Here is a 20,662-nt window from a genome sequence, read left to right as displayed (position 1 = left end):
GAAGAATTGGGTGCATTCTGTTGACCAGTTCTGGCTGCAGGCATTGCCGTTTTCAATGCATCTCATCAATTTGCCTCAATTTGCCGAGCCTACTTCTCAGATGTAATGGTTTCGCCAGGATTCAGAAAGCTGTAGTGGATCAGATGGGCAGCAAAACACCAAAAACTAACCATGACCTCCTTTTGGTGCAAGTTTGGCTTTGGGAAGTGCTTTGGAACTTCTTCTTGGTCCAGCCACTGAGCTGGTCATTGCTGGTTTCACATAGAATCCACATTTCGTCACACATCACAATTCGATTGAGAAATGGTTCATTTTTGTTGCATAGAATACAATGACAGTTTCTCTATTTTCGGTCAGCTCCTGAGGCACCCATTTGTAGAGCATTTTCACTCTTTCCCATTTGCTGCAAATGCCGAATGACCATAGAATGGTTGATGTTGAGTTCTTAGGCAACTTCTTGTGTAGTTGTAAGAGGATCAGCTTTGATGACGGCTCTCAGTTGGTCATTGTCAACTTCAATGGCTGGTCACTACACTCCTCATCTTCAAGACTCTCGTCTCCTTTGCAAAACTTCTTAAAGCACCCCTGCACTGTATGTTCTTCAGCAGTTCTTGGGCCAAATGCGTTGTTGATGTTGTGAGTCGTCTCCACTGCATTACAACCCATTTTGAACTCGAATTAAAAAAAAAAAATCACTCGAGTGTACTTTTTGTCTAATGTCATTTCTGTAGTCTAAAATAAACAGCGTGTAATAAGTCATTAGCAAAAAAATAAATAAAGCAAGAAATGTGCTTTAAAATGATATATAGCATAACCACATTTATTTAAGAATATATTCTAGTATCAAATGGCAAAGTTCAGCAATGCAAAACTGCAGTTACTTTTGCACCAACCTAGTAGCAAAAGAAAAGTGATGAGTAAGAACACAAACCCAGGATCTCTCACATTGAGAAGGGTGGAGGAATAGGACTCCACGTAAGAGGAGGAGCAGTGGTCACAGGGGATGACTCAGGAAAGTGTTGCATCACAAAAACTAAGGGAGTACAGTTTTAAGAGGGAACAGTTAGCAGCCTCAGGTTCAGCCAAGATGTCTGGTACCATCAGACAAACAGGAGACCCTAATCCTCACAGTATTTCACTAGAGCAGTCACAGCAGAAGCCAGATGGAGAAGTGATTGAGAGGCTCAGAAGTAGAGGCAGTGATTGTATACCATTTTGCGGAGTCTGACTATGAAGGTTTGAATCCTACCTCTGCCACTTACCAGTTTTTTGACCTGTTGCAAGTTAATCTGTTTTCTTCATGTTTAAAATGGAGATTGTAATACCTTATATTAATTCTTCTATGAGGATTCTGAAAGTTAATATATGTAAAGTTCTTTGAAAAGTACCTGTATATGTTTTACATGTGATAGATGTTAGCTATTATCATTATTAAGGAAGAGAGAGGAGAGATTAAATGTTTGCTAGAGAAAGGGCTGGTAGTTGAGTTATTAATGTTTGATTGTTTGGTTTTGGGGAGTATGGAGGGAGACAGGTACTTCCTGTTAGTAGCTGAAGGACTATAACTTGGTTTGAACCTGAGACTTTAGCTTTTACTATAATGGAAGGCTGTCTGGACCAAGAAGAACCTGTTTAGAAATCTGTAGACTTTCTAATCCTAGTTTGCTGTTAACTCTTGGGTTACAGTGTTTGTCACCTACCGTTCCAATTTCCTACAGAAAGAAATAATAATTCCTGTTTACCAAGCTGCCAGTTATTGTACAAGTAAAACTGATAATCTTGAATGATGTTTCTTATCCTTGAGGTTTTCTCTCAAATCTTCTGTAACTCCTGTAGACTCAGTTTATAAATTCACTTCTCTAGGTACCCATAAAAATCTTGTACATGCCCCTCCAGGTTCCCAAAAAACTTTGTACATGCCCTTATTACATCATTCGTCACATTGTTGGTGGTGTGATGCTCCCCCACCAGTCTGTGAACTGCAGTGCTCTCTATCAAGTGCCTGGCATATTATAAACCCTCAATAAACATCAGGTTGAATTGATTTTAGAAAAATGAGTGGATCTGATACATATTTGGAAGCTCTATTGCTTGAGCATCACAAATTTCAAAAACTTTAAAAATATTTCTATGTAATTGTCTACTTATTGTTACCTTTTCTGAATTACTTAATTGTTTAATGTCAGAAAGGCAAAGGTCCTTCTTTTGATTAAGCCTAATGTCTAGTCAGGATGGACGATATTGTTGAAGTAGCTTTTTGTGTTAATTCAACATCAGTAATTCTAAAGGCCTAATTTAGCGCTTACCATTGAAAAGGGTAAGAATTTGGTAGTAAATGCCTGAAGCAAAACTAGTTAATTAAATGCTTCGTTTAAATGCTAACTAGCACTAAATCAGAGTTATTCAGATCCTTTTTGTACTCTTATTTCAAGTTGCCACCACCAACCTTTCCAGAAAAGAGATTGGCCTTCACTTGATGGATCATTACTTGGTGGGTGACTGTGCAAGGTCCAGTGAAAACTTGATTACCACTCTTAGATGGAGCCTGAACAACTTTCTTTACTTTCCTGTCTTCCAGTTTTTTCTGAAAATGCCTGTACTTTCAACCTATCAGAACTATGTCTTTATATGTATGTTTATATACTTTGTCTGTTAATACAGTATTAGTCATTGAGAGTCATGTGTGTAAATATTTGTAACGTAGTATTCTCCTTTCTTTGTTGAAGCGCTCTCCATCCTGTACTCCAGCTAGCAAAGGCAGACGTGTAAGAGACTACTGCACTTGTGTGCCCATCCCGATGCCCTCTACCTTCTCTTTTATCCTTTTTGCCTGTGGTTGCAGTACATGCTAATGTTTTTGTGGTGTATTACATTTATTGCATGCTTTGTGCTGCTGCTCTTGCTACTGCTACTCTGCTTTTCTGTATTTTCTTTTTTTGTTGTTGTTTTTTGGCTTTGGCCGCAAAGCTTTAGGAATGTTCATATAAATTTCTATAACCAAAATACTAAAATTGTAAAGTATCTTTTTTATTTTGATGGGGTGAAAAAGTGATCCTAAAGTATGCTCCCTAAATTGGCCTCATACAAAGTAAATGAATTTCTGAATAATCCAGTGTAAGCAGTTATGTAGAGATTCATAGAGATTTTAATTATGTAGAAAGAAAGCTTGATAATTCACATTATGCAAAATTCAAAAAAGATTTGGGATAAAGTATGGATCTGACTGATTATAATTTTTATAAATCAATTCTGGAGAAGTCTTTGATAGATTTTTTAGCATAGTTCAAAGCTATATTCCCAAATACCTTGTATTTAGAGATTTGAGGCAGTGATGTTGATAATCATTTATATTCTAAGATATTTCCAAGATTGAAAAAAACATTTATAGCTTTCTTTATATATGTATTGATTACAAGCTATAACCATCTTCCTGTGCTAAACCCAATCCAGTGTTTCTCAACCTGAAATGGGCAAGCCACTAACTCTATGCTGTAAGGTTCTGATATGTCCTGAATGGGGAATCTGTTTGTGAAAAGGTCTCAAATTTTTCTAAACCAGCCTCCACCCCAACACCAATATACACACTTTCAGACTCACTAGTTGAAAAGATAGCTGACACAGTTTGTTCTGGTTTTCATAGGTAATGTAAATAACAACATTCAAAAGGAAAATCTATGATTGATACAAATTTCAAACTTTCTCTTGTCAGCTTCATGATTTTTGGTGTTGATCAGCACCTTCAATCCATAATTTTGGACTGGGAAAGTTCTAAAGGGAATTATCTGGTTTATGGAGGGCATGGGAAACAGTGGGTCTCTCCACAAGCAGTGGTCTGCCTGTGGAGAGACCCACTGCTTCGTGTGCTCTTATCTTCAGGTGTGATGGACAGTTGATTGTAAAATAAACATGATTAACCCTAGCATAGCGTATGTTTTCAAGCTACTGTTTAATAATGAATAAGCAGTTCAGATCCAATGGTATGGCAAGTAGAACTGCGACTTCAACTGATACCTCATTTATTAAAGAAGTTGATGAAAAGATTGCTGGTTAACTGACTTATTGATTATTTTTATATTTGGGTATTTGGATTTGTCCAATCTGAATATATGTTAATTAGAAGGAAAGACCAAAATGTTGTGTGCTGAGTTATATTTGGTTCAAATAATTAGTCTGTGGATTGACTGCTTTATTAACTGTTTGGTTTTGAATAAGGTTATCCTTCAGAGAGATTTTCTTTTTCTGGTTAAATTTATCATTACTTATGTTTCTTGCCTTGTAGATCTCTGCCCACACAGAATATTTTTGTGAATCTTTAAATAAGGAAAAAATTTTGAGGGAAATAGCTGTTATAAGGCCCCTGCTATTTAGTTTATATTTTAATCTATAGGATATAATTAAGTCACACTTTACTAGAGCCTATTGGCTTATAATTACATATGGTTTTTTACAATGCAGATGTGATAGGTGTGGTAATTTCCTTTCCAGTCTTCCTTTAATTTTTCCTTATTGAATATTTGACAGATAAGAAATCAGGTAATGTCTATGAGGGAGATGATTAAAGAGTTACCAATTATTCAACAATTAAATAGAAACAGAATAATGAGTAACCTTCATAGTCCCTGGAAACATCCATGAAAGCAGCAGGACATGAATAGTTACCACTTCCAACAGTGACCTTGAATCTAACTGTGGCATACAGTTCTTATGTCACATACTGTGTTTTTAGACAAGAAATACATGATATTTTCATAAATTTAAAATTCTTTAAGTGACTGAAATGTTATATTTCCCATGTGCTCTAAAGCTTCATTTATAATCTAGATATTTATATACTTTTTATGTGGTTTAGTTTAATTAATAATAGTATAAAAAAGATTTGTTATTAATGTCTGAATACAGATAATTATGGAAAGTTTTATAATGTTTTCATTAATAGTGAGAAACACTGAATATCTTTTGGATTATTCCTTTAGAAATTAAAGCAGAGACTGTAAATAGCCAACATGTGGCTGGGCTTTATTCTGTGTTTTCTTAGAACATGTGTAAATTCTCCAGAGTAGATATTCAAATGAATAAGCTGAAAATAATTTAAGGAGAAAATTTTCATAAAGAGAAACAAGTTACATCATTTGTAACTAGTAAGATTACATTTACAGGTCATAAGCTTCAGTAATTTATTATTTGTTTTAGAATGATAGAATGATAAAATATATTTACTGTTATCTAAATGACATGCAGTACTGGTTTTTAAATCATAAAGTGAAAGTGAAGTTGCTCAGTTGTGTCCGACTCTTGGTGACCCCATGGACTATAGCCCATCAGGCTTCTCCATCCATGAAATTTTCCAGGCAACAATACTGGAGTGGGTTGCTATTTCCTTCTCCAGGGGATCTTCCTGTCCCAGGGATCAAACCCGGGTCTCCCGCATTGCGGGCAGATGCTTTTACCATCTGAGCCACCAGGGAAGCCCTTTAAATCATAAGCACAATTAAAAGAAATAACTACTCCAGTGAAAGCTTGAGGTTACATGTTTCTGAATAGTAAAAATTGGGTTACTTTCCTCTTTGTTTTTAAAATACTTCCAGCTATGGGATAAAGAAAATTGATGAAAATTTGGATTTTTTTCCCATTAACTTTGAGTTTTATATTTACCAATACAGAACAATGTATTAGATGCAAGCTATTTTTAAATCTCTTATCAAATTCATATCAAGTCTTGGTATCGTTTTCTTTTAAAACTAGGTTTCTTCGGTGAATGTTTTGCTACTTGTTCAAACCTATAATTATTTTTGGAGTAGAAAGGACCCATTAATACATATTCAAGAAAGTCATTTTTGATCTTTTTATTATTTATAAGAAGGCCATATTGCATAATTTGAGAAAATCTGGAATAGTGGGTCATCTAAAAATCAGATCTGAGCCAAAGCGGAAAAAATTTTCTATTTCACCATGCTGTTCTAAAAACACATTTTATGGGTTATTCATTAGAGAAGTCCTAATAAATTCAGGAAACATTATGGACTTTTTACATGACATTTTTATGCATTGTGAATAATATGCTGATATTAGGCTTTTCTGCTTTTTTTTCCCCAAGCAGTAGAGCATTAAGTAAAAGTGACATTAAAGTATGGTAAATATTTCTAATACTTACTCATCAGAATAACTCCTTAAAGTATGTTTACTTAGAAAAAAGAGTCAGTTAATCAAAAAATAGAAAAAGAATTGCTTTTACTACTGCTTTTACTGAGAAAGAGGTTTCTCAGTAGATCACAGCTTATAAAATATTGAGTGAATTGCTTATTATTGTTAGTGTGTTAGTTGCTCAGTCGTGTCCGACTCTTTGCGACCGCATGGACTGTAGCCCACCAGGCTCCTCTGTCCATGAAATTCTTCAGGCAAGAATACTGGAGTGGGTTACCGTGCCCTCCCTTCTCCAAGGGATCTTCCCAACCCAGGGATTGAACCAAGATAGCTTATACTATTCAGTTAAGATCTGTTTCCAAGATCTTCCTTTGGATTATATCACAATATACTGGCCAATTAATATAAGCTATTTATTGTTCCTTATTATTTTCCCCCTTTTATCGTTCTTTCTATAATCATAAACTCAATTATCAATTTAAGATATCTCTGCTATGATATTTTGGTATATCATATTTATTAGCTTTTCCTGCATTATTAAGTCATTGTTTACATTTAATGCTATAATTATTTTTATAACACAAAGAATTTTTAACTTCCTTAGTTTTAATATAATATTAATTATATTTGTTTCAAAGGTAAAAGTAGCTAATATGCTATTAATTGCTTTGCTGTCATATTATACCTAAATCATTGCCAATTAATTATTAAAATTAGTTTTAGGCTATCTATAAATCCTGGCATATAATCATTGAGTATTCTGAAAGTTTAGTAAAATTAATTGCCTTTAGTAGTTAGAATAAGCCATTTATTATAAAGGCATTGGTAGCATGTAATTATAGATAAAATTAATAACATCTTAAAAGCATAATTGTGTTGGGGTTAACATTTTGCTGAAGGGAATATGTAAGCAGTATTGTATTTTTCTTGTTAATGGTAACTCTTTTGAGATGTCGTTTACACTGGTAGTAATCCAGAAAGGAAAGAAAATATTAAAACCTATTAATCTAATTAGATGTTAGCTTTTATTAGTCTTTTAAAAGACCTAGGAAGTGTTTTTTTTAAGTTTGGTATTCAACATTTTTTTGCCATGAGTCTATTCATCTTTACCAAACTTTTGTGTCCTTGTTTTTATGAGAAACACACTTGGAAAATAAAGTGGTAATTTTTAAACTTCACTTATATATGCATGTTTTTTGTTAAATCACAGTATCATTGTAAATGGCATAGTTCACCTCTTTAATTTGGTCAGTTAATGCCATTTCAAAATATTATTTCAGTATTTCTTACTTTGAATTTTGTTAAACAAAATTAACTTGATTTTGTTTAATCTCTGGAATTTATTTTTACTTTAAGAGCATAAAGCTCCAAAAAGTTAGTGTGGAAATTTTCATTATTCTATTTTACTGTATTTAGGATGAGTTATTTTTAAAATTTTAATGTTTTCCACTCCTGAATAACCAGTTTTGATCTCTTTCAACTAGGAAAATAATTTTAAAATCTGTTCTCATTTCTGTTGTTTTTTCATTTTATTGATGAGCAAAAATGTGTTAGGAGAAAAAGATTTATAAATGACAATAATTCTTCGGAAGGGCCAAGAGGTATGTGCTTAAAGCCTCAATCATTCCTTAAGAGTCACTGATTTATGTAATTATGGATTAAGCTGTGATCATGTTTTTCTTTTTCCTTTGCCAATATTAAACTGTCATAATGTCACATATGTTAGTAAATATTTTAGCTACCAACTTGATTTTTAGATTTGACAGTTGTCATGATGTGAACCTCTCATTAGAACACATATGGCTTAAAGTGGTATATCCCAATTTTAGCCCAAGAAAGTATATAAAACAGTGTGTCCACATTCTGTCAGCTTGTGTCCCTATGGCACAAAGTGCAGGCCTGCTTTAAAGTTTCAGCCAGTACTACTAGAAGCACCAGTCTCTTACCTTTCTCATTTTTGAAGAGTTTTAAAGTAATTGGACCCAGAGGAACAAAGCCACTGTATTAGCTATATTAAATTTTCTTCTCCCAGAAAATTTTTATGGTCTTAACTCACTGTCTTATTTTAAAATCTGTTTCAACCTAAACAGAACCAAATCGTTTTCTGAATTCTCTTTATCACCTTTCTTTAAACAGCATTATCCTTCACATAGGAACTTCTGATTTTATGTCTTTTAAGCTGTGAGCTAAAGGCTTCTGCGTGACAGGTCAGAAGCTTACATTTTCTTAAAATAATCCAATTTTTTCAAGTAGCAAATCCTCTATTTGGACACTTCTTTGAAACTTTATGAGATCATTAACTCTTGATTATTTGAATCAGTTTTAAAATTCTTATTAAATTTTAAATTTAAGTCGTCTTCATTGTAAAATGTATCAGTATTGCTTTGCTTATCAATTCCATTTTAATTGAACCCACTCACCCATAAACTTTTTATCAGCTTGCAGTTTATATAATCTTAGGGAAACCAGAAGGAGATTTTTAGAAAATAAAAGACTTTTTTGCCTTATTCCCAACCTAGGGTCATATTTCAGATTAACAGGTAAGATGGATAACTTTCTCCATGGCTGTCCTTTAGTGAAATTGTGAGCTAGGCAAAATTTGTCTGGAGTGCCAATTGCTTCCTTACTCTCTGTTCCTGGTCAAAGTTCCTTGTCAGCCTCCATGATCTCTAAATTGTTTTGAATGTGTCTGCTATGGAGGTTTCTTGGTACAACGAAGAGTACTGAGTTTGGAGTCAAGAGATGAAATTTGGGCCTGGCTTCCCCACCTTTAAGTCATACTAGTTTTATGGAATTATCTACATCTCACACACTGAGCTAACATACAGCTGGGATGTGTCAGTTCAGTAGTTCAGTTTTTAAAATATGAAGTATTCTCCTAGCTGTTAGTACATGGCTGCTACTCCAAGTCCCCTGGGTGCCCTTCCTGGGATCCTTCCTCTCCCCACCTCTCCCTAATCCTACAGCTAAAGGTTTAAGGCCCAGCTGGTGGCCATCTTAGTTGGCCCCCCCAAAGTCTTCCCTTGTAATTTGCCAGAATACCTGCCCATGCCCACTACCAAGGGAGGCCACATGTGGGCACCAGCAGAGGGCTACTCCAGGACTGGCCAGCCAGCTAGCCAGTCCCTGAAATAGGAACCATAATAATAACAAAGAAATTTTTTTAAAAACCTTTTTAGTATATATTTAAAATCCTTAAGCTGATTGCTCTTATTGATCCGTAATAAATGATGATTTATAGCAAATACTAATCTAAGCATTGTTCTTGCTGTACAACATGTTTGAAACCAGTTTCCTAATCCTCCCAAGTCATCTTCATTGCCTTTCATTTAAAAAACCCAATCCTGGTAATTCTGAAAATTGCAAAACTGAATATATCATCAATCAGTGTGCTCCATAGGACTGTTTATGCTAAATTTTAACCCAAAGTGTCTTCAGCTACTAAAAATACTTGGTTAAAAGGGTGCAACTGAATATAAGTGTGAATATTTCTACTGCTGCAAAATAAAAAGAGGATTTAATTTAGTGACAAAGCTGACAAGTTAGTTTCTTTTCCTTTCAACTAATGCCTTATAGCAAACCAAGTTTCATTCTTACCAAGGACAAAATTATTCCTAATCTGCAGAACATATTTCTGTTAAGTACTCTGCATTTATTTCACTTGTATGATTTATTTTGTGAAATACAAGTAAAGAACATACAGTAGCTCAAAGTAACAGATGAGTGGTGAAGACTGGAGCATTTTGTTAACTGTTGTTATCTTAACCTTTCTTTAAAGCTAGTGGTTATGAGGCTGTATAATGACACATCCCTGTTGTGAATATTCAGAGTGAAGTTTGTTATTCTCCTTTCTTGAGACTGTTGCCATGATCATGCCTTGAAGAAATTTACTAAGAGCTGCACATTGTTTAAAAGTGATGTCTTGGGTTTTTGTTTTTCCTGACTTATTTTCCTAGACTGATCCCGTTGAGAACACATATGTACGGAATCCGAACGTCAAGTTTTACATCCAGTCAAGGTCCACCTCTCCTTCCACATCTAGTGAAGCTGAGCCAGTTAAGGTGCCTCATTGGAGCAGTCTTGCTCCTCAACTTTTCACTTGTGTCAGGAAAGAGGGAAAAGTGCAAAAACAAGTGAAATCTGACTCTCCTCCTTTTAACAAATGTTTTGTGTAATAAATCACAGCATATTGGAGATCATTACATTTGACTGATAATATAGATAGGATTGTAAAACTGAAGTAAATAATGGTCCCCCCAATTTTAAGTAGAGAGCTATATTGAACAGAGGACAGAGTTATGTGAATTTTGGAATTATAAAAACTATAGATACATGGCAATGTCAGGTGCCATTCTCATATTTTAATTCTAATAAATCTAATGAAGATACGACATAACTGTTCCTTCATAAGCAGAACTTAAAACTGCCACTGCTGGCAACTCAATAGTTTATTATAAGTATTAATCAGCAGTAGGTATGCAACTAAATCATGCCTTTAATAATGCAAAAATAGTGTATTTGCACCTTAAGTAAGTAAATGATTTTAAACAGCCAATTAGTCAATTTTTCTCAACAGAGATCTTTTTCTCAACAAGTCAAAAGGATATATTATTCCTCAGTTAATGCCGTCCTGACTCAGATCTAGTTCTGATTATTTACTCAAGCATGATAGTTCTGACATAGCTCCTTTGCCTCCCACTTGGTCTTCAGAGCTGTGTCTGGCATTCCAGGTGAAGCAGAGAGTCCCCTTTGGAAAGCTGTCTGAAGTGAAGTTTGAGGTGTAGTCAGATTCTAACTTGATTTTTTTCCAACCCCGTGGTGTATACTACCTCAGACAGGTTAAGTTGATGACACCATCTGATTTTTTAGATTATCATTGTTTTAATATTTTGAGTTCATGCATTTTTATTTTAATGTTAAAATATTTCAAGCATACAGAAAATAATATTAGAACCACCCACATAACCACCATCCACACATTTAAGATGTGTAAACATTTTGCTCCAAAATTTGTATTAAAAAGAAAATATTCCAGACAGTTGAAACATCCTACCCTATACCATTACCCCTCCCCTTTCCCAGGCATATCTGAATAACCTGAAATCGAGGTACTCCTTTTCTTCCTTACTTTTACATGTTTATTTCATTTGTATTCATAAACAATAATATAATAGTGTTTGTTGTATATTTAAATTTTACACAGAGGTTATCTGCGTCATATAAAGATACATGTCCACTTCGTTCATTCATTGTAACTATTGCATTATATCTCATTGTATGAATATACCACAACTATTTATCCATTCTCCTGTTGTTGGATATTTAGGTTGTTGCCAAGTTTTTGTTGTTACAATTCATGCTGAAGTGAACATCCTAACAGCTGTCTGCTTTTGCACATGTGCAGAGTTTGTTTAGCCTATATACCTAGAAGTGGAATTATTGGATTGTGTGGAATATGCATTTCAGCTTTAACTAGATCTTGTCAAATTATTTTCCACAGTGGTTGGACCAATTTTCACTCCCACCAGCAGTGTGTGTGAGTGAGTTCCTCTGTTTCCCCACATTCTGCCAACCCTTTGTACTGTCAGACATTAACTTTTATCTATTTGATGGGTATTGAGTGGCATTTTTGTTTTAATTTGCATTTCTCTGATTTCAAGTGTTATTCAACATCTTTTTATGTGTTATTGAGCATTGGTGATTTGTCTGTTCATGTCTTTTGTCTGTTGTTCTATTGAATTATTTTTCCAGTTGTTTTGTGATTGTTCTCTATGTATTCTGGATACTAATTCCTAGCTGGCTATATGCGTGGCAAATACTTTCTTCCAGTCTGTGGCTTATTTAAAATTTTTATTTTTTATATCTTATTGCCTTGCAACAGTTTTTATTTTAATGTAGTTATATTTATCAATTTTTTCTTTTATGACTTCTGCTTTTTGTCTTTTTAAAACAGTTCTGCCCTATGCAGCAGTTATAAAGATTATCTTCCATATTTTCTTCTAAAAATTTTTAAATTTTGCTTTTACGTGTTTGGGACTTTAAACAAACTAAACTTTGTTGTTAGGTGTTATGAGAAATGGGGTACTAATCTATTTTTCTCATACGAACAACCGGCTCTCCTGTATTTCCTCTATTGATTTGTAAGGCTGTCTCTGCTTTTTATATCAATGGGTCTGTCTGGGGATTCTCTATTCTCTTTCATTGTTCTTTTTGTCTATTTCTGCACCAATGTCACATAGTCTTATTGTAGCCTTAAAATAATTCCTGATGCCTGTTATGATCAGCCACTCCCAAGTACCTTGTTCCTTTACTTCTTGACCCTTTCGTTTTATATATGATTTTTAGGTTCAGCGTGTAGGTTCCATGTAAAGCTTTTGATTGGATTTAAATTTATAGATTATCTAAGGAGAATTCGTCTCTTTGTGGTATTGGGCGTTTTGGTCTATGAACAATGTCTAGGTACTCTTTTATATCCTTCAATGAAGTTTCATTATTTTCTTCACGAACATGCTCCAAATTGCTTGTTAGATTTGTTCCTAGATACCTTAAAGTTTTTATTGCTCTGGTGAATGGGACCTTTTAAAAATGTTTTCTAAACTAGGTGTTGCTATTCTTTATGAATTCTGTTGATCTTGGATTCAGCACCCCTACTTCACTCCTTCTAATTCTGAAAACTTCTCTTGGACTTTCTGTGTAAATTCAAGTGACAATTCTGTTTCCTGTGAATTTTTCTTTAGTAACTTTCAAAAAGGTTTTGTATTCCTCTCTGTTATTTCATGTTTTTTTTTTTAAATATTGAGTTTAATACTTTTTTCAAGCTTGAAATTAGAGCTAAACTCACAATTAAATAGAAAACTTTGAGAAGCCCACCTAAATTCCATGTGTATAAAATATTTGGGTTTTGGAGCTTACATGGTAACAGAGACAAAAAGGGACCATTCATTTTTTCTCTAAATGTTTTAGAATATTCTGTAACTTTATACAAAGCTAGCTTTTTCCTCTTGCTTGCTTAGCATCCTAAAGGAAGTCATTCTTTGTGTATTTTTTTTTACACTTTGCTAATAAGTGATCTCTCTTTTTTCCACAATAGCATCCAGTAAAATCCTTTCATTCAAAGAAATATCTTAATAGAAATACTGCATAAAGATATAACTTGTAGTTAAATTTCTGTCAGTTCTGAATTCCAATCATATTAAATAATCTAACTCCCTTCTTAGAAATTACTTTCTTCACAAAATCCCACTAATCAACCCATCAATCAGTATATCTCTATATCTGTCTCACAGGTGCTCGCTCACTCTCTCTTAATCTCTACACACAAACACACAAATCCACAGAATTGTTTTCCATATGTGTAATATGCATTCTGTATACAGAAGTCAAAGGAGTTAAAAGACTCTTCTAAATATTTTATTATAAATCTTGATAAAAACTCTCAGATATTTTATAGAATTAATATGGTATTTTCAGTTGAACTTGAAAATTAAAATTAAATATCCTCATTTTTAATGTAGGCGAGATGCTATGACTTTCTTATGTTTGTCTATAGATTCTCTTTTACAACTTACTTATTTTTAAATTTCCAGATTGAAGTAGTTTTTACAAATTGAACAAATACTAATGTTTTATTTGTAGATATTGCAGACAGAATTTAAATTATCAACAGTGAGAATTTTAGTTCCTTGAGATAATTTTTCCTTATGCTATTTTGTTTGGCTGTACTTACATTTATTTTAAATGATGTTTGAAGTAGATGGAGTGTTTTATGACATTTATTTCCTCTTTTCCCCTGGATTCAGACTGTAGACTCTACTCCACTTCCAGTTCATACACCAACCTTAAGGAAAAAGGGATGCCCTGGTTCAACTGGCTTTCCATCTAAGGTATTCAATCTAGTTATAAGCATGGTGTGTTCTAAAAAACAAAGAGGGAGAGAGAATGGATTTCTTCTGCTTTTTGTATTTGGCATGATTTTTACTACTGGTTTCCTCAAAATTACAAACATAAAAGCTGAGAAAGAGAATAAATTCTATATGAATGGAAATAATCACCACTGAGAAAGGTAGGACAAACATGCAAATTGTTTTGCTTTATTTCCATCTTCTGAAATTCACTGTTTTGAAGTCTGTTAGTATGGAATGAGCATATACCATCTAACCCAACCATCTCATTCCTTAAGAAAAAATTTTACACAGAACTATAACGAGATGCTTACTGCTGTTTATGTCAGCAGAGTTGGAAATAGGAGAAAGATAGGTAAAATATGGCTGAAGTGCAACAAAATCACATTTATATAAGTTATCAGCACCCAAATGTGTCTAATTCATAAGGATATATACATATCCAAGGACCTGTGTAGATCACATTAGATTGGGTGATCGATTTCATGGGGAAAGATTGACGGTGGATCATCAGGATGATTTTTTTTTTTTTAAGTAAGACAAAATTAAATTGGAGGGCCCTCCACGAAGCTCTGGTGATAATATTTCATGGACTGAATATTAATTTTTGTACACCTATTTTCCCTCTCTACAAAATAAAGTTTACTTCATGGTTTCTAAAAGATTGAATCTACAATTATCTCAATATAAAAGTATTTAAAAGGGAAAAAAAGTTATTTAAGAAATATTTAAGAAGGGTTTGCTCCAGATAAAGTCACCTTTACTTGTCTGCTATAGTGTTGAATCCTAATTGTGTACAACCACTAGTTTGCAAGTTTGCAAGAAGGATTGGCTCTACTTTGTTCTCACATCTTTTATTAAAAGTATTTTACCTCATCCATTGAGTAGCTTGAAGTCTGCAGCACCAACAAAATAGGAATGAAAAGAACACTTCTTCATATCCACCTCTTTAAATTTTGAGGTTATAGTTATTTCTCATTATACTCCAAATTACTGCATAACCTAAAATTAATGTGTTCATGCTTTAGGTTTAATGCCCTTTTACTAGACTTTTTTTTTTCTCTTCCTCCAGCTACCTTTTGTGGAAGTATTAGAAATCAGATATTGACCAGAAGACAAGAAAGGGGATCTTAGAAACCTCCAGAAGCCAAGTAGTCTAGAATTTAGGACTGAATAGACCCTAGAGTCACACACCACTGAAGCAACTTAGCACGAGCGCATGTTATATATTATACTATCCTTAGTTGGAATTAGTGAAACATGGGCCTTTTAATCTTTATTAATAAATAATGTCTATGTCTTACAGTTTAACCAGCACCTGCCACTTGATCATTTAAAATTAATGTTCTGCTAAAATGTTGTTTATATTTCCTATTGTTGCATACTCAGTTAAAATTATGATATTCTGAGTAGATCTCTGGAGAAGAAGTGTATAATGAATGTGTTTTGTAAGTAATTTTTGGATAGTGTGAAGTGATACTATTAAATTTGTCACTGGCACAGTTGTTTCATTATTGTCATTTCAAACATGTCTTCTTATCTTTTGGAAAAAGGAAAAAAGGACAGAGCTACTTACCTTGAGCAGTTAACTACTCTTTCACTGTATTAAAAGCCTACAGAACAAATTAGTAACAAACTGAATTGTTTCATTAATTCATTTTGAACAACTGAAAATGTTATCAGCACTAGAAATTTTACTCTAATAGTTCCTAAAAGTGCAAGAAACTAAGAATAAGATCAGTATACAGGAGAAATGTTGAGCAAAAATTGATGTGATGTTAACAAATTAGATATTTTTCATAGGCATGGAGGCTCCTAGTGTTGACCTAACTATGTCTTATGCCATCTGATTTTTTTTTAAGATCATATTTTTCATTTACATGTTTTTGAATAGTCAGACTTTGAAAGATGGCAGAATCAGATCTGGGCTTGACTTTTAACTCTACCAGTAACTAACTATTATTATTTAGTACTTATTTAATCTCTCTGAGTCTCACTTTATTCATCTATAAAAAGAAATATACCTATCTTCCCAGAGGCATTGTCTCCATTAAATGAGATAATAGTGAAGCACTGGCACAATATCTGCACTTTGACTTTTGCTCAGCCACATACAGAAATTATAAAGCCATTGAAAGACAGCCTGTATTCTACTTAGAATAAAGTCAAATCCGAATGCTGCTTTGAAACTAGGTCCCAAGGAACTTCTAGAATAGATTGGTTTGCATGACTGCTTTAAATGCTGGATTTTCAGTCTGTCTCTGGAATAATACATGTGTGTTCTTATCTGCTCAAGTGTCATACTGCCTGCTTCCAAGGGAGGAAAGATATTTGTTAAACATATTATTTGTTCTTGGTCTCAGAAAATCAAATATGTGGTTTATAGTAGGGACAGGAGTTTTAAATTACTCTTTGTCTTTCATATGAAGATATAAAAGCCCATTTCTTTTTTTTTATGTAGGTATAAATACGGAAACTTTTACTCAACTCATTGCCAAAGCACAATCTGAGGAATTACAAAAGCCCTGAAGTCAAAATTTGTGGGGAAAAAAAAACTACAATTTATTTTATAACTTTTCAAGTGGCATTCAAGAGCAGTTGATTATCATTTAACTTCTTACATTATCTTTAGAACACTCCAGCTCAATATTGTCTAATAAAAATATTTGAAGTGTATGAATTATAGAAAGGAATTAGAAAACATTCTAATTTCGAATTAGAAAACATAGCAGCTGGTGTGTTCACAGAGGTTCACATTATGGAAATGTGATTTTTATTAATGAATTTTTAAATGATTTTTATCAATTTGTTTTGCAGCGCAAGATTCATCAGTTTTTTGTCAAGTCTTTTACTACTCCCACCAAGTGTCATCAGTGTACATCTTTGATGGTGGGTTTGATAAGACAAGGCTGTTCTTGTGAAGGTAAGAATTAAATAGTAAGAAAATGTGACTTTAGAGTCCTAACGTTTACTCCCTAAATTGTAATCAAAAAGCTTTCTCTTTAGAAGGTATATAAATGTTTATTTATTTGACTTAATCATTTGCTTTTCTTTGGATAATAAACTGAGCACCTTGCTAAAGTCTGTTGAGTATTGGAAACTAGACAGATAGTTCCTAGAAGCATGTTCCGGAGAGATACATTTGTGTTACGTTCACCTTTGTTTCGTTATTCAGGTGAATTTGTGATCCCCCAGATGGTAACCTATATGACAAAACAGGTGAAAGCTATTCTTGAATCTGTTCATTTAATTTTACTCTTGCTTAGTTTGTTAGAGAAGTTATTATTAAGTAAACAATGTGGCATCTTTTTAGAAATATTAAATGTCTGCTATAATGCCTCAAAAGATATTTTATTCCCAGTGTTAGTAGCAGAGGATTCCCCCTACCATTCATTGATTCATCCATCACATGCTTGCATAACGCCTGCTCTCTGCTTTTAGGCACTGTTCTATGTCTGACTAGTTCTCACAACTCACGGAGAAGATCCAGATTGTATTATCCTAACTAGTCTCTTAGATGCTTGGATTTAAAACAAAAGAAAATGGGCAGACATGAGAGATAAGAGAGTTGAGTTATGAATATGTGAAGTGATGAATATGAATGATGTTTTCCAGGGAAAACATAAGAGTGAAAAAGAGAGTAAATATGAGGACCAAGCCTTGGGAAATATAAATAAGGGGAGCTAAAAGATAAAGATAACATAATAATCTGAGAATGAATAAGCTCTGCCATTGACTAGGAAGGGTCTAAAGTCTACAGGAAGAATTTGTACAGTTTTTAAGCCTTGTCTCATTGTGAAACTTCGCCAGTACTTACAAATGTGACTTTTTTAATCTGTTCATCAGAAGGAATCCTGGGCAACTGCTTGGCTTTAGGTCCCTTGTCATTTTTTATGAATCAGAATCCTTTGCAATTCTGTAGTAGGAATTTTTGAGATCTTTCCAACTCTCTTCCCTTCTCAGGTCCCATGCCATGAAATTGGGCCTTTCTTCAGACTCTTTGAAACTACCCTATAAAACAGTGGGGACACATTAGACTATGCCCAAGCTTTTATAAATGTTGTATAATGTGGTTATAGCCTCTCAAGATTCCTGTCATTTTAAGTCTTCTTGGTTGATTGAAGTTAGATTCAGTATAAGGCAATAATTTTGTTGTTTCCATTACCTGATAAAAGTGAGATTTTTTTGCTTAGTAAAACAAATTATAATTTGTTAGATCCTCTACTTAGAAGTGAATGAGCTGTCTTACAGAAGATGGATAGTTTTTGATAGTTAATGCTAGTCCCTCTTCCTTCTTTGTTGGTTTTATATCTGTTTGTGATATTCAGTTCATTTCCCCATGTGTATGTGTTCCCATGATGCTATCGCTTCAGTTCCACTTTTATTCTTTCAAAATATTCTCCAGGATCCCCTCTAGAGTAGGAATTGTCTGAATAGATATTCTTAGTCTGTCACCCCTCCAAACAAGCTTGTTCATTTTAGATATTTTAACCTTTAATTCTCAACCAACCAAGTCTCAATGGGAGAGAGTTTATTTTTATTTATCTCAGGTTCATCATGTAAGTATCAAGAGGTCTCATGGCCATACTGTTAGTAGTAATGTATGCAGGCTCTAAGCCAGACTGCCTGGTTTTGAATTCCAGCAGTGTCACTTATGAGTTCTGTGACCCCTGCAAAGTCATATGTAAATGGTGGCATTGTACCTCTCTTAGATTATTGCAGATTATTGCAAAAAATTAAAAACACCCAAGAAAGATAACTATTGTTATTATCTTAGTAGTAGTTTAAATATATATAATAATATCAACAACTCCTAAAATGTAAATACCTTTTTAATCATTGAGCCATTTAAATTTCAAAGAGAGGGATTGGTAAAGTTTGCCAGATATTGCAGAGATGTCAGGTAATTTAATGTCCATCAGTGATTCCTGTAAGAGAAATTTCAGAATAAGTACCCAACTGCAGTGAGATGAAGAGTTAGAACTCCAGAAGCTGCTTTTTTAGAAATTCAGTTTAAAACGGTCATTTTATTCTCAAGATTAGATTTTTTGCCATTTATTTGCTTCTCATTTTGATCACTAGTGTTAATACAGAACAATAATATTACAGTAATGAAAAGTATTTACTATTTCTCATTGCAAGTCTTACCTATGAGCAAATCCAGATGACAAAAATGGTTTAAAATAAAACCAGAGATAAGCATTCATCTGACGTGACACTTTGCCTATAATGAGTGCTCAGTGAATGTTCTCTTTGTAAAAATGAATTTTTCTTGAACACTGTTTCTTTTTTCCCCTCCGAAGTGTGTGGATTTTCATGTCACATAACTTGTGTAAACAAAGCTCCAACTGCTTGTCCAGTTCCTCCTGAACAGACAAAAGGTCCTCTGGGTATAGATCCACAGAAAGGAATAGGAACAGCATATGAAGGGCATGTCAGGGTAAGTATGGTTAGGTTGGATTTAGACTAATCTTTTAAGGTTTATTAATGAATTAAGAAAAGTCAATTACCTTACAGACATAGTCCTTGACCGAAAATTCGGAGAATAAAATTCACCTAACAATTTTATTTCATTCAGAGAAATGATTTGAAAACAAAAACCTGGCTTTTGCTTGGAATAAATTCTAAAGTGCCTCAAAATTTTCTGTACTGTCCCTACAGCGTAATGTTCAGATGTTTAAATCTCCTTAAAGGAATCTGTAGCACTTAGTCTTGCTGGAGAGGTGGTATATGCTTATGAAGTATGAGATATTGTCAAGATGTAATCTTACTTATAATCTTGAATAATATTTAAAGTGTACACTGCCTTTCATCCTATTACCAAATTTGGCTTTTATGCCACTTAGAAATCTATGAATGTTATTTTAATGAATTACTAGAGAAAATTAAAATGATACTGTTAAAAATTTTTCAGAATCAAATGTCATTCCGTGTTTGAAGAATGTGTTCTCCCTCTTGCTCATGTCATTAATGATGTATGTGTTCCATCTGCTGCTTTACCAACCACGGTGGCAGACGTACAGCATGTGTATGTTGTCTTTAGGTTTTCACCCTGCAGTTACATGTGTAATTAAAGGGGTTCTGATTGACGTTTCAGTTCGGGTTGTTTTGCTTGTTTGTTTGCCTAAGATCCCTAAGCCAGCTGGAGTGAAGAAAGGATGGCAAAGAGCACTGGCTGTAGTCTGTGACTTCAAGCTCTTTCTGTACGATATTGCCGAAGGAAAGGCATCTCAGCCCAGTGTTGTAGTCAGTCAAGTGATTGACATGAGGTAAGTTTCAGAGATGAAAATATGTGTATCTTTGCAACACAGAAATACAAAGTGTGTGATTTTTCTTCTGATTATATTCCCATGTTTTTATTTAAATCTAATTTCACAGTAATTTTCTCATTTACTAATACTGTAATCACAACATAATTACAAACTGGAAGTATGGTATAGTTATAGAACAGGTTGATGATGTGCGTGTGTATGCATGTTGGGTCTGGGGGTCTGGGAAAAGAGGTTAATGCTTGAAAACCAAAAGACCAGTTAAAGGCTTCTGGGGTACTAGAGGCCTAATGTGTAATGTCTGTATCATCACCTAAAGCAAAGGCTTCAGTATAATTTCAATGTGAGGAA

General features: G+C 33.8%; 1 protein-coding gene across 11 annotated transcripts in view; it reads left to right on the top strand.

The window, feature by feature from the left end:
* Positions 1 to 20,662, top strand: part of CDC42BPA (CDC42 binding protein kinase alpha) — a 297,280-nt gene that overhangs the window by 246,560 nt on the left and 30,058 nt on the right. For 4 of the 11 annotated variants that reach the window (XM_061382422.1, XM_061382421.1, XM_061382417.1 and 1 more), the window contains 5 exons: positions 10,098 to 10,202; positions 13,941 to 14,024; positions 16,860 to 16,965; positions 19,346 to 19,482; positions 20,172 to 20,311. In XM_061382422.1, the coding sequence (XP_061238406.1) occupies positions 10,098 to 10,202; positions 13,941 to 14,024; positions 16,860 to 16,965; positions 19,346 to 19,482; positions 20,172 to 20,311 (572 nt within the window). Of the gene's footprint in view, positions 1 to 2,726; positions 2,766 to 10,097; positions 10,203 to 13,940; positions 14,025 to 16,859; positions 16,966 to 19,345; positions 19,483 to 20,171; positions 20,312 to 20,662 lie in introns of all 11 variants that reach the window. The other 7 variants (XM_061382427.1, XM_061382424.1, XM_061382420.1 and 4 more) reach the window with 3 other exon arrangements.

Source organism: Bos javanicus, chromosome 16, assembly GCF_032452875.1.
Source record: "Bos javanicus breed banteng chromosome 16, ARS-OSU_banteng_1.0, whole genome shotgun sequence".
In the NCBI taxonomy this organism is placed as follows: domain Eukaryota; kingdom Metazoa; phylum Chordata; class Mammalia; order Artiodactyla; family Bovidae; genus Bos; species Bos javanicus.
This window is presented reverse-complemented; position numbering and strand designations above follow the sequence as displayed.